Consider the following 15,070-nt stretch of genomic DNA (forward strand, 5'->3'; position numbering starts at 1 on the left):
GGGACTGTAAAGTCAGTGAACAAGCTCACAGCCTCACATTAATTCTTAGTTCTCAGACACTGCACATGTATTAATCACTAATATGTCAATATATTTCAATTAACCTAGAGTGAGTTTACTTCCAAAATCGCCGATTTAATCCACATTTATTCTGGAGACTCAAGTTTTTGTACCACACGAAATGGGTATGCTCCGGTCAGTGCAGGGCCCTAGTTAGCGCCGACGTTCGTTGGATGCGCATTTTGCATACTGTACCGTACATGCATGCACAGATCGCTGCAGGATTGAGTGTAACTGAAGTTATCGATTGATTTTCATTATTTTATTGCCAATTTGAGGAGCGTGTGTTTGTAGGCTTGTAGCACATGTGTATGAGCGTATAACACGTAACTGGAGACTCTCGAAAGAGTTCTTCAATCACTTTTAGAGCCAATTTGAGAATCACCAATTGCGACAGCGATCATTGCTCCAGTTACGTGTTATACGCTCATAAACATGTGCTACAAGCCTACAAACACACGCTCCTCAGATTGGCAATAAAATAATGAAAATCAATCGATAACTTCAGTTACACGGTACAGTATGCAAAATGCGCATCCAACGAACGTCGGCGCTAACTAGAGCCCTGCACTGATTTACTTTTGCATTCATTATTAATTTAATGCGCTGCTAAGCTGAGTAAACTTTTTAATTGCACCAAATTTTGTGGATTGATACTTCTAACTTCTCAGGTAAGCTTTAAAACCGTGACTTAGGCTACATGTAGGAAACACTGAAAAAATACCGTAACTCACTCCCGACCGCTACGCGGCCGGGAGCCCCCTGGGTTAACTCTCACTCAGTGTTTACAACGTGTACACGACCGAAAAACACGCCGTGTACACGTGCATCAAAAATGGACTTTCAAAACGGGCCTAATTTCACTACTGGGTACTAAAATCAATCTGAGGTTTCTATTTCATAATTATCAAGTCAATTAACGTCATGAAGATGTTTACAATTTCTTATGTGTCTGCGCCTTCTGTTGTAGAGAGCTCCTACTGACTGGTTCAATCCAAGTTGATGCATATCTTGGTACAGCTAATGCTGCATAGTTGGTGTTTTGTTCCTATTCAAAGCTCTTAACATGAAATGATGATCAGTTTATCTGAAAGAATTCCATGGCTCGAATTCACAAAGGTGGTTTTGAAAACCCACAGTTGAGTCCATGGTTTATGCAGATTTCCTGTATAAATTACGCTTGATTTAGCGCCTATTGGGCGTGTGTATAAAATGTGTCTAATGCTGATGCGCACTTTTGTCACAGTGCGCCAAATTGACGCCTGTTACCATGGTTATATATGCTATTTTATTCATGAGTCCACTGTTTGAAGAGTGGACTCATGAATAAAAACAGTGGACTCATGAATAAAATAGCGTGAATAACCACGGCAGGGCCTGTTTCAAAATTGGTAACCATCATGCTTATTTTTGAAAGTTGTTTTTAAACGATGTTTTCTCATTTTTTATTGATGATTCATATCTCCTCTTTCATGAAGTATAAGTATCCATTCAATTTTTACAACTTTTCTTGAATTTTTCGCAAATTTTATAACGTGATGCAAATTTGAAAGCATGTCGGACGGAATTCTTTCTCTGAAATTAAATGGTCCTAGGTAACACTTAATATCTTTGTTTTGAAACTGCATGTTTATAAATATTAACATATATATCAATCATCCTTTTTATACATTAACTGGAATCATATATGTAGAAATGAATGATTCCTGCAATTTTAGAAAAGGTAACTCAAAATTTTCTGTCCGACATGCAAAAAATTTCCAAGAAGTTTTCCCTCAGAAAAACCATTGACAATTTTATAGATTTTTCCCAGCCAAGTATCAATGAATTGATTGTAGTCTTAGAATGAATGATGATTTTTAAAATTTACCTGCACCTAAGTAGGAAAAAATAAGGATAACTTTTTTTCCATCCGACATGAAAGTGGCATGTCGGACGGAATCTATTGAGATAGCACACATTACACTTCTGTTCTGCAGCTTTCAGTGTACAATAACCTCATATATTACAGTTCAGATTCTGGACACACACAGTACACAAACTTACACACAATTAAACAGTACTTAGGTATGGTATTTTCCTGCAATCTGATTGGTCAGAAGTGATGTACACTTTCAATATGTAAAGCACATGGCTTAGGACCTTCCTCTTGCTTTCACCTTTCCAGTATGATGGGGTGTCCAAACTTCGCGCACTTTTCAAAAATATTCACCAGGCTTAATTTTGTCCACAAATTATTGATAATTTATACAAAACCAATTCAAGAAATAGTTACCACATTGACGGCAAGATCGTAAACTATAAAATCATGGACGAAAATGTAAAGTAGGTCACGGGGTTTCGCCGGTATCGCGATCTCAAAATTCTATTCCGATCGGCGAATGCGGGCTGTGCTGGAAACCGTTCAGAAAAAGTGTGACCTAACTTCGCGCACCAAAGCTTTTGTGGAGATTTAAACAAAGACTCAAGCTCAAAAAGTGAAATATTTATATCAGATTTATGGCAAAATGCTATGGAATCGGTTAGTACCACATTTAACTCACATTTTTTATGATTTCTGCTTGTAAAATGGTGATATCGTGATGCTTGTTGCTTTCTTCAAAACGGGCGCTAACGGTGACAAATTTGCTGATCTTTTGCCAATATTTTCATGAATACTGGACTAATCCTAAAGAAACTTTCAGCGAAGGGTAATTTTAGGTCGCTTTTCACATTGATGATGTCAGATTTTAAGGATATTGGCTAGTTTTGGAGATAATGACCGTCCGCGAAGTTTGGACACGCGCAAAGTTTGGACTCACTGCCATACTTGTGTTTTACTGGCCAAGGTAGTGTCCTGTTTTACTGTAGAAAACTAACATTATGTATTGCTTTAAGCATTTTCTAAATGAATAGTAAGAAGTTTAAAACTCAGAGATGCATGTGGGATACAAAATTTGCCCAAAATATAGCTGAAGAAAATGATAATCTACTTCATAAGATGCTCATGTTTTTGGATTGGGGAAGGGAGGACTCTGTGCACTTTAGCAACTCAGTGCATGGGCTATAGCCTATGCACAAATCTATCAAGTGTCTTGTGGAAAGTTAAAATAATACTTGACTGCAATATTGTCTGCTTGTTTTACAATTTAATATGAGAGTGCACTGTTTTACATCTGAATTTGTGAATGATAATAATAATAGGGTAAATAATAATGATAAAAATGATAAAAATAATTTTTCATAATACCTGAAATCAATTTTTGTTTCTAAATTTTTATGAAACTGTATCCCACAATTTGTTATAACATCCTAAAAATAAACAGTGAAAAAAGAAAAAAAATTCTGGATGTGTGCAAAGAACTTAAAACTTATTTAATTTACCATCCTGATGAATTTATTTCGCGAAAAAGCTATCGTGTTTTGGTTGTGATTTTCAGTGTCCTTGAAGTTGCAAGAATGTGGGAGCGTTCAAAAAATGCAATTAGATGCAAAAATTGGCGTGACTCCCTTGATGCTCAAGATCGAAAAGAAAAAGACAGAAATAGAAAACGTCAAGAAAGACAAAAACTTAAACAAGGAAAAATATGAGTCTGCTCTTCTGAAAGACAAGTGTGTAAGAGAATGAAAGCAAGAAATGCTTCCTTGTCTTCTATCTCAACTAGTTATCAGTCTGCAACTTCTGATCCCACTTCTAACTTGTCTGCTTCCACTGCCATCCATGCTCCTAATACAGCTAATACATCCTCTACATTCTCTGCTTCTACTCCTGAGCCAGCATGCACCACCAAACCATCTACCCCACCATCTAAATCCAGTCCATTCAGCATGAAGCACTCAGCACTAATTTCTGATATTAAAGATGTCAAACTTGAGTGAAAGTTTGCACCACTTTCTGTGAGGTCTTATGCAATCATTTTCTTTTTAATTGCATTGTTATTCAACTTTGACGGGAAGACTGTTTATTGTTCATTGTTCACCAAAAATACTATTGCGATTTGAAAGTCTCATAATTCATGAAATTAGAAAAAAATTGGGGTGATACGATATGCTGTAATTCTGGTAATTTCATTACTGAGAAATAATGAATCGGACAAAAATTGTACTGAACAGCTAAGTGCATTTTGACTGTGTGCTATTAATCATGTCGGACGGAACCTAGCATGTCGGACGGAATTTCATCAATGTTCCTATGGTAACAAAGTTATAAATAGATGTCAGATCTTTTTAACTATGAAAAACATTAGTACCCATGATGACCTTTCTACAAAAGGCAAGGAATTAATGATTTGGGCAAATTGCTAAAAAAGTAACATTTTCATTCCGTCCGACATGATTGGTTCCGTCCGACATGATGTGTTTTTGAATAGTTCCTGTTGCCATGACAACAATCCTTGAATAAAGATTTTTTTGAGAATTTAATGTTTGGTTGTTCTTCTGTTTATTTGACTGTGAATTACTCACTTATCACTTAAACTTTTGATAGAATAATAACTTGAATAAGAAAAGTCAAGGGTCCTCATTTCTATCGATTCCGTCCGACATGGACAGTTTTTGCCCTTTTACAGACAAATTTTGAAAAGATACTTGGGAAGTTACTTATACATGATGAAAGTCATGTAAGCTCTCCATGTCCCTGTACAGAAGTCTAAAGAAAACTACCTCTAACAAAAATGACAGCTTCTTTTGCTATCAAATTCCGTCCGACATGATTACGACAATTTTGAAACAGGCCCGGCAACAGGCGTCAATTTAGCGCACTGTGACAAAAGCGCGCATCAGCATTGGACATATTTTATACACGCGCCCGATACGCGCTAAATTAAGCGTAATTTATACAGGTAATATGCATAAACCATGGACTCAACCGTGGGTTTTCAAAACCACCTTTGTGAATTTGGGCCCATGACTCTTGAGACTCACATTCTCCAGAGAGAAATATTTTTTATTTTCAAGCCAAGGACTGAAGATCATATTTATGTTAAAGAAAACTGCATTTAATTTTTGTTTGTCTAATACTCCTTTGTTCTTTGAACCATAGTTGGAACTCTTTCAAAGCATTGACTTGCTAAGCTCTGAGCGGTTGGGAAAAAGTTGCAAGTTGATTTGAATGATTTTTCTACAATAAACCTGAATAGTAGTATTTGGAATTTCTTAGCATTTTAATAAAAATGAGAAAAACGGTTCTACAGCTACAACATATTAGAGTACTGTAAACAAATAAAATGTTAAACTATATGTTATCAGGACAATGCAGATTTTATGTATTATTGCACTCAATTCAACAAATGCACTGAGAAATATACAAAAATAAATGCTCATTTTTGGCATATGGCACTAAATGTATGGTTGTTGCCATGATTTTAGTGTCCTTTACCAAGAGCATGCTTACATTTTTTTTACATGGATTACTGAACCTTTCTCAGTGTACTTGCTATATGAAGCATAATCGTAAACAGAAAGTCTGAACAGGTCTTGGTTCAAACCTATTCTGGCAAAAATCTCTGATGGAATTCAGCCTTAAGTTCAGGGTTTCTTTTTTGAATTCCTCTTTTTAATTTTTTACATATTTTTCATTCTGAAGTGCTATTGCTATGGATAGATATGAACGAATTGTTAGTGATGGAGGGCAATATGTAGCAGTTCATGTGAATGATCAGAATAGAAGAACTGCTAATAACCCTTAACTTATTCTAATATTTTCTGTCAAAAGCTGCCCTCTAAAAACACTTATGGCTTTTGACATAAAGAAACAAGAACTTTGTTATCAACAAAGAAAATTTTTACAGCGATAATGTTGTAAGTCCACTTATAAAAGTGGAGTAGGGGTCTACATATAAATATTAATCGCTATAGGCTACATGTTCATCTTTGGTTTCAATGGAAGTGATTTAAATCAATGATTAAAAAAAAAAACCATACCTGTAGTGATTTAGATCAACATGATCATTGAATCCACCAACCCTGATAAAAAGCCTTAATGTAATTACCCCAAACGTGTTTTTTAAACTAATCTAGTAATGTCACTACTTGTCAATACTCTGTACACTGATTGTCTTGGTGTTTATTCTTATCTTCACAGTGTGGGGTGGTTCTTGCCATATCTCTGCTTATTATTACTGGTATCGTCAACAAGTTCAGTTGCAATCTGCTTCTGAGATCAAGTAAAGCTACCAGGAAAACTTCTTATGAAACTGTTGGTAAGTACACCGTAGCTTTATAGTACCAGGACCTTTCTCCGTTTCTTTTGATCTTATCTAGTTACTATCAAGAGTAGGCCTGTTTGATCAGTATCATTTCAAGGGAACGTCATGTGCTGACATAGTCTTCATGATGTAATAGGTTTTATCTCTTGAATAATTAAAGCTTAAAGGACAAAAAATATCAGTTATTTTGCAATGGCAGATAATAAAGCTGTTCAATGTTATAATTTTCATTCAATTGCCATAATGGGATCTTAAATGTTAAAGCATGCAAATATGCCCAAAGTTCTGTCTTGTTGTAATTTGATTAAGTCTAGGTTTTAGATGAATCAATTGATTGATTGATTGATTGATTGAATGGTTTATTTATTTCAACACTCACTGAAAATCGCAGCCAAAGGCTGAATTACATTCAGTTGACATATGGTTTATATACAGACATTTTAAAAATATACAAATTGGAACAAAATAGCCAAATATCAAAATTGTTCTACAAAATAATTATACATATATGAAATAAATTGAAATACTCAGCATATGAGAAGAAAGCCTCAGAGAAAGAATAAAGTACATAGGAAAACATGTTAGAACGAAAGACGGAATGAAAAAGAAGAAGACAGGGAGACAGGAACAAAGTTAAAAAGTTTGGGTATTTAACAAACATGGAAAAAAAACCCATCGGTAATAGTAATTATAATGCAACAAATGGAAAACTGAGGAAGAAACAAATTATATTGGAATACGTGTTTTAAGCCAGTGCAACTAACGTAATTCGGAACATTTCAACGATAACGAAAAATAACATCTTGAAGTATGAAATTATCCAGGTAGGTATGATTTGTCATAATGAAATTATTTTTTTTCCATAAAGGGCTATTTGGATTAAAAAAAGAGGTGCCTGAGTTGTTTAATTAATAAAGCATATAGAGAACAGAGTTCTTGAGTTCTTTAAAATAAGTGTTTGTATTTACCTATGTATAAATCAAAATAAACAAAATATGACTATCAAATGTACGATACAATAGACAAAATCGGGAACATCCAGTGGACATAGTGGAAACATTAAGTTGGGTGTGGAAAATGATTAAAGATTATTCAATAGTTTAACAAGATATGGGATTGCACTGTCTCTTAATCTGTTTGTCCTGAATTTGGGTAGTGTGTATGGTCTAGAATGCCTTGTTGATCGAAATTAAATTTATAAAGCCACAACAAAGCTGAAATAAACATAATTAAAATACACCCATGTATGTACATTATCCTCTATCTGAGCTGAATGAATGTGACTTTGCTTGGTATCTTGGTAACAAGCATGCATATTCAGTATTCAGTTACCTTTTGACTGATAAAGCAAATATTTATAAAGTAACATGTGGTTGATCAACAGTTTAGTCAAGTGTAGTTGATCCTGAATTGGTTTTCAAGTTATTTGATTAATCTTACAGTATTATCATTCATTTGCACCATTTGATAGCCAACAAAATTAAACAAACTTGCTCATAGGTAGCTTGTTTGCAGGTTATACATTTGTAGATCAATTGACTGTGCATACATGTCTGGAAATTCTAGTAATATCTGATGAATATATCAGGAAATTTTTAGTTTCATTTGCCCCTTTTCTACTTGAATGTTTATTGTTGTGGTTCCATATAATATATATTAGGCCTACATTCTAAAAAGATGTTTGTACAATGATAAACAAATTATATATTAATTTTTTTTTTACTTATTAAAAAGAGTGAACATGGTGAAAAAGCTGGAGATTAGACTTCTAAAAGTGAAATGAATTCAATAAAATACACATGTTGTATACCCATCAACTTACACAGCCTTAACTATTTATATTTCCCTGTCTTTTATGATGTTGATTCAATAATGTATTTTAATTGTTCATAGTTTAACACAAACAGGGACATTAATTATTAAAGGAGAATGAAACCTTTGGAACAAGATAGCTTGTGTGAAAACAGAAAAATCTAAGATTCAGATCAAGGAAAATTTGAGAAAACTCAAACAAAAAAATGAGAAAGTTATTAGCATTTGAACATTGCGATCACTAATGCTATGGAGATCCTCTCATTGGCAATGCGACAAAGATGTGTGATGTCACTTGTGAACAACTCTCCGCATTACATATTTCACCAAAATTGCGTCTTTTTATTACATCTATCAGTAGATCATGTGTTCATTCTATAGGAGAGCATGTAACACAGATTTTTAAAGAATATATCATGGATGAAGAGTTTGTATCACCATAAGAAAAAGCAAAAAGATACATTTTGGGGGTATTTTATAGTTGATCAAAGGGAAAGTTGTTCACATGTGACATCACAGATCATTGTCGCATTGCCAACGAGAGAATCTCCATGCAGCATTAGTGATTGCAATATTCAAATGCTCATAACTTTTTTATTATTTGTCCAATTTTTCTCAAACTTTCTTTGTTCTTATTCTTTGATTTTTCTGTTTCAACAGAAGCCTACGTGTTCCAAAGGTTTCATTCCCCTTTAACTTTAAATATTTCCCTTTCTTCTATGATGTCGATTTAATAATGAATTTATTTATTCATAGTTTAACACAAACAGGTACATTAATTATTAATTACAATGTTTCATTTTACAATTTACAGCTCACCATACCTTGGGTGGCATGGGAAAACTTTCTGTAGAAGTTAGGTAAGTAGAACTAAATAATTTTTTTTTATATTAGTTGTCGTTTTTTTTTCCTTTTTAATTGTTGAATGTAGAAATATGTTTTTTTTTTCATATTCAATGATCATCTACTTAAACCACATTGTGGTGGTAATTATTTGTTATGATAGTTGATGCATGTATTCAGTTAATTTTCTTGTTTTTACCATTGTGAAATAAGACTGTCATTGTAATATTTGGAATGTTTCTTTTAATTTTTCATTATGGAAAAAAAACACTTTTCTATCTGATTTCAGATCAACTGGCTTTATTTTACAAGATGCATAAGTATTTAAAATGTAATATGAAATAGGCCTATAGAAATATAAATTTATAATGCCATGATCTACTAAAGTTTATTAGAACAAAAATGCACAGGGACTGAATGGCTTTCAATTTACTTAATGATATTGATATATTTTATTTAGGTCCCAGTTATTTCTATGCAGTTTAAGTAGGGTAATTACTTGGTTTATTTAACTCAATTTCAATAGACAATAACATTTTTTTTACCCGTTCTTGTAATTTTATTCATTTTCTTTCCAGTGTAATCTTATTATTGATGTGTACATGCATAGCTTTCTTTGTTATAATTGGTGATCTGGGCCCATCGTTGGTGTCTAAATTTGCAGGTATTGAGGTAGGTCACCCCTTTCGACTTGTACATTGTGTTTCTAAGTATTGCAGTTGTCCCTAATTGTATAGACAATTATAAATTGCACCTGACTCACCTGAATTTATAACTGAAAAATCATTCTGCTCAATTTCAATCACAAGAAATATTTTGTTTACATTATACATGTGGCCATGAGTTAATTTCTGTCAGCAGCTGGATTTTTATTTATTCAATTGAAGTCTTCATTCAATATTTCTTTGAAACAATGTTCAAAAATGTAAATGATATTAAAATGCCATGATACATAAACAAAATAAAGAATTAGGAGGAGTTTGTTGTAAGCTTCTTTTAATGTAGATGTTGCTTCTTTTGAATAATGTTTGATAGATGCACTAATATTCCTCTTTCTTTATTTCTTCTTCAACCTTTGTTCCAGAACACCTCAAACCTGAGAACATTTATTCTGCTTGGAACAGCCGTCTTCATCATCTTGCCTTTAGCTCAGAAGCGGAATGTTGAGAGTCTGAGTGCTCTTAGTACGATATCCATCTCCTTTTATTTCTTCTTTGCCACAAGTGTGAGTACATCATTTGATTTTAACTTTAATACTCTTAGGCTTGCCTTCAGGGGAAATGAAAGGTCTCTTAATCATAAAACCTTAATAAACGAGTTTTCAACTTATTTCATCTGTTCAAGGGAACCTCTTCAGCCCCATAAAAGTTGGAAACTTTGCCATCTAATGGTAACTTTAATGTTTTTCTTGATTTTGTTTTGATTTTGAAACTTGTTATTATGGTAGTTTCCGTTGGATGGCAAAGTTATGATAATGATATTTTTCATGTAATGGGATCCTGTTATAATATAGAATCTAGATATTGGACTTTCTCTCTCTTAATTCTTCATTGCAGGTATTTGTTGACTGTATTCCTAGGTTAATTTCATTGGAGTGGGTGAATAATGTAGCTTTTTGGAGACCAGCAGGGGTTCTAAAAGGAATGTCCATCTTTGCCTTGTCTATGTGTTGTCAACCGTAAGTAATCTCATCATTTCACCTTTAGATATTTTTGTTAGTTTGTTATATTTTCAATTGTTAAAAGTTAGTCTTTTACATCAGTTACTTCAGTTTTTTGTGAGAGAACCATTTTTTTGTTCATTGCAATATACATGCATTTCAAATTTACAATATTAACAAAATGAATATAAAAAGTAAGTCTTGAAAAGTGGTGGGAGAGGAAAAAGCAATTGCCACGAGAGTGAAATGACTTTTTCATCCCCGTTCAATGGGAATGAAACCATAAAAGAATGTCTAGACCCCAATTGCGATATTTGGGCATTTGTTTCTTGATTTAGAGCAGAATTTCAATTTCATGCTTAAATGAGCATCATCAATGGAATCATACAATTTGTGAGAAAAAAAAATCAGCATCGCAATTTTTTGTCTCACCTGCATAGCAGAATGAGACTATAGGCGCCGCTTTTCCGGCGACGGCGGCGTCAACATCAAATCTTAACCTGAGGTTAAGTTTTTGAAATGACATCATAACTTAGAAAGTATATGGACCTAGTTCATGAAACTTGGCCATAAGGTTAATCAAGTATTACTGAACATCCTATTAGAGTTTCATGTCACATGATCAAGGTCAAAGGTCATTTAGGGTCAATGAACTTAGACCATGTTGGAGGAATCAACATCGAAATCTTAACCTGAGGTTAAGTTTTTGAAATGTCATCATAACTTAGAAAATATATGGACCTAGTTCATGAAACTTGGACATAAGGTTAATCAATTATCACTGAACATCCTGTGTGAGTTTTATGTCACATGACCAAGGTCAAAGGTCATTTAGGGTCAATGAACTTTGGCCGAATTGGGGGTATCTGTTGAATTCCCATCATAACTTTGAAAGTTTATGGATCTGATTCATGAAACATGGACATAATAGTAATCAAGCATCACTGAACATTTTGTGCAAGTTTCAGGTCTCATGATTAAGGTCAAAGGTCATTTAGGGTCAATGAACTTTGGCCGAATTGGGGGTATCTGTTAAATTACCATCATAACTTTGAAAGTTTATTGGTCTAGTTCATTAAACTTGGACATTAGAGTAATCAAGTATCACTGAACATCCTGTGCGCATTTCAGGTCACATGACCAAGGTCAAAGGTCAATGAACTTTGGCCGAATTGGTGTATCTGTTGAATTACCATCATAACTTTGAAAGTTTATGGATCTGATTCATGAATCTTGGACATAAGAGTAATCAAGTATCACTGAACATCCTGTGCGAGTTTCAAGTCACATGATCAAGGTCAAAGGTCATGTAAGGTCAATGAACTTTGGCCATGTTGGGTTTTTTTGTTGAATAACCATATCTCTGTAAGTTTATTGGTCTAGTTCATAAAAAGTGGACATAAGAGTAACCATGTATCACTGAACATCTTGTGCGAGTTAGAGTAGTTTTCAAAGTCAGCACTGCTGCTATATTGAACCGCGTGATGCAGGTGAGACGGCCAGAGGCATTCCACTTGTTTTGATTATGTCATGGACAACGTGCATGCCAATTTTTGGCATGATTGCGCAGTTGACGGCCGTGATCATGATTTTGGCCCTGAAGGGCCATCCCCGGCTTAATAAACTCCCTAATAATCTGGCCTAGTCCCTTACCTTGAAATATTCTTCTTTTATATCTGTTTTCTTTCCTTGTCATAGAACGTTATTTGCTATTTATAATTCTCTCCAAGAGAGAACCCCAAAGATGATGGAAGATGTAGTATCCAAGGGAGTCAACCTGGTTGCATTTGTCTACATGGTGGTATGTTATGTAACAAGGTGGCTCTTATTTTAGAATAGGGAGTTTTTGCAACTACAAGCATGGCAGATTCAAGAACAAAGTAAATGTATTGAAAATGCCTGTCAAATGACAAAAACAGCTGGGAGGTCTTTGTTGAAAATTGGTGAACCGTAACAGCTGTTTCGTCCAAAGCTTCAGAGCGGACAAAAAATTATAAGTATTTCGTTTGTCCAGATTCTAAGACTGAACTGCTGTTTTGATTAACCAATTCTTGACAAAGACTGCTTGGTTGTGTTTTGACATCTGACAATACGTTTTCTATGTTCTTGAATCTGTCATGCATTGTGGAAGCAAGAATCCCCTATTATCGATGAATTGAAAATCAATTTGCTCTACTTTGAGTCTTGTTTTCTTTTCTTTTTTTGATATGTAGGATAGGAACATGTCTAAATTACTTATGAATAAGATATTCTCTGTTGAAATTTGATACCTCAAGTGTTAGGGTTGGTATACAAGTAATTGCTTCTGTTCTTTTCTTTAGTATTATATTGACCTAACTAGATTTTGTGGTTGGGAGTTCAAAGTTTTAGGATCACAGAGTGATACATAACATATCCATTCTTTGTTAGACATGTGTATTTATTGAACCATTTGATGATTCAACTCATTACTATGTCCATGTAAGCATATGGGAGCAAACATGGTCTAATGATTATTATCCTTATTGTTATTTTTATGGGAAGGTGGTCAAAGAGGTCATTATATTGTATATTTAATGAATGAATGTAGGAGTGATGGTTCAATTAGATTGTCAATGTTTCTGAAGATGTCAGGTGTTAATATTCATTCAGATCTGGCAATGGCAGAGGCGTAAATTTCAATGCATGTAGTCAAGAATCTGTCTAGTTTATAGTATACAGATGATTTTTTCATGGTATATGTGCAGGAATGTCATCTAAAGTAAAAATGAATTTAGTTTAAATTGTTATTATAAATCAAAATGATATTTTTTATTTGTTTGTTATTCCACAGATTGGTTTCTTTGGGTACATCACCTACTATACGGAAGGTATCAAAGGTGACATTCTTCTAAACCAACCCCCTTCATTGATATCTGATGGGTTAAAGCTCTGCTTTGCCCTCTCCGTAGCACTCAGCTTTCCTCTGTGTGTGTTTCCATGTCGGGCAAGCCTCTTCTCACTGCTCTGCCCAAATGTGAGTATTGCCGACCTACTGATATTAATAAGATAATAGTAGAAGTGTACAAGTAGGAGTAGGTGTAGCAGTTGTAGTACATGTAATTGTAGTTGTCGTAGCAGCAGCACATGGACTAGTAGTGGGGCAGCAGTTAAAATGATTTTGATGAGTGATAATTGTAAAAATAGTGCCTTTTAATGATGGCGATAATGATAACAGTATTGATAATATTGATCATATATACTAGTGATCATGATAATAATGATGATGACAATGATAATGATGACAATGATGATGATGATAATGATGGAGGTGATGATGATGATGTTAGTGGTGATGATAATGAAGGTGATGATGATGATGATGATGATGGTAATGATGATGATGATGACGATGATGGTGATGATGATGATGATGAGAAGGATGATAATTATGGCAAGGCTCCACATTAACTTTTTTTTTTGGTGGCCCGTTAGTAAAGTTTGGTGGCCCGAAAAATATAAAGAAAAACAATAAATAAAAATGAATAAAACAAATTTCTGAAATATTAATTCTGCAGCCACTACCACTAAGTTACTTCCACTTTGCATCTTGTATGTAAATCGTGCTTGCAGTTATTTTACTTTGCTTATTGATTTGTGGTAATATATAAATTGTTCTATCATTGTAAATATGAAATGATTGAAAGAGAACAAAAGAATTGTATTGTTCCCAGGTATTATTATAGCAGGAGAAAATCACAGAAAAATATGCTGAAAAATTAGAACAATGCATAAAAGGGGGAAACAAATATAATTTTTAGAATTGTATATTGAAAAAAAGAAAACAAAAATTATAAAATAAATAAGTGAAATACAACGGAAAGAAAAAAAAGAACAGGAAAAAAAAAAGAAAATGAAAGAAAAATGAATAAGACAAAATTAATAAAAAAAATGGGGAAAATTGTTTTTATTATTATTCAGTAGAAACATATTATTTAATCAGGCATATTCAATGGGAAGGGGTATAAATGGTTTAGTCACTATAAAAAAAATGAAAGAAAAAAAATAAGAAAACGGCAAAAGTTATATCTGGAAAAACAGTGAGAAAAGTCCTTCCTATATTTGACAAAATGATGGAAAACTCACATTTCATATCAATGAAATGCCTTCCCAAAATATTTACTTCCTTTAAGAGTGGTTTAAGAAGTCATTTATAAACAAAAAAGAAAGAAGCTGTCTGTTTATTTTTGGCTAGAAACGACACAGCTTCGAAAGAAACAAAATATCAACATACATACAAATGCACACGTGGGACTGTGATGTACTCACCTATGAGTTTTATGTGTATTAATGCATTTGGAAATCGGACTTTTTGAGTCAAAAGAGAGGTCATAATTCCTCTTTTTAATGCTTGCTAATAATCAGGATTTAGTAATATGGACTGTAGAAGGGCATTTCATTGGTGTAAAATGTGACTTTGACGTAGATTTTCAAAGTTCTGTGGAAGATTTCTTAGCAGTAACATTTTGTATCGCAGAGCTCTGAATAGTCT

The 15,070-nt window shown here is 33.7% G+C and overlaps 1 protein-coding gene across 4 annotated transcripts in view; it reads left to right on the forward strand.

The window, feature by feature from the left end:
- Positions 1-15,070, forward strand: part of LOC121423132 (putative sodium-coupled neutral amino acid transporter 10) — a 41,061-nt gene that overhangs the window by 5,369 nt on the left and 20,622 nt on the right. For all 4 annotated transcript variants that reach the window (XM_041618426.1, XM_041618429.1, XM_041618428.1 and 1 more), the window contains exons 3-9: positions 6,122-6,239; positions 8,872-8,917; positions 9,479-9,572; positions 9,985-10,125; positions 10,457-10,578; positions 12,259-12,361; positions 13,373-13,555. In XM_041618426.1, coding sequence (XP_041474360.1) covers positions 6,122-6,239; positions 8,872-8,917; positions 9,479-9,572; positions 9,985-10,125; positions 10,457-10,578; positions 12,259-12,361; positions 13,373-13,555 — 807 coding nt within the window. The remainder of the gene's footprint in view (positions 1-6,121; positions 6,240-8,871; positions 8,918-9,478; positions 9,573-9,984; positions 10,126-10,456; positions 10,579-12,258; positions 12,362-13,372; positions 13,556-15,070) is intronic.

This window comes from Lytechinus variegatus, chromosome 10 (assembly GCF_018143015.1).
Source record: "Lytechinus variegatus isolate NC3 chromosome 10, Lvar_3.0, whole genome shotgun sequence".
Classification (NCBI taxonomy): Eukaryota; Metazoa; Echinodermata; class Echinoidea; order Temnopleuroida; family Toxopneustidae; genus Lytechinus; species Lytechinus variegatus.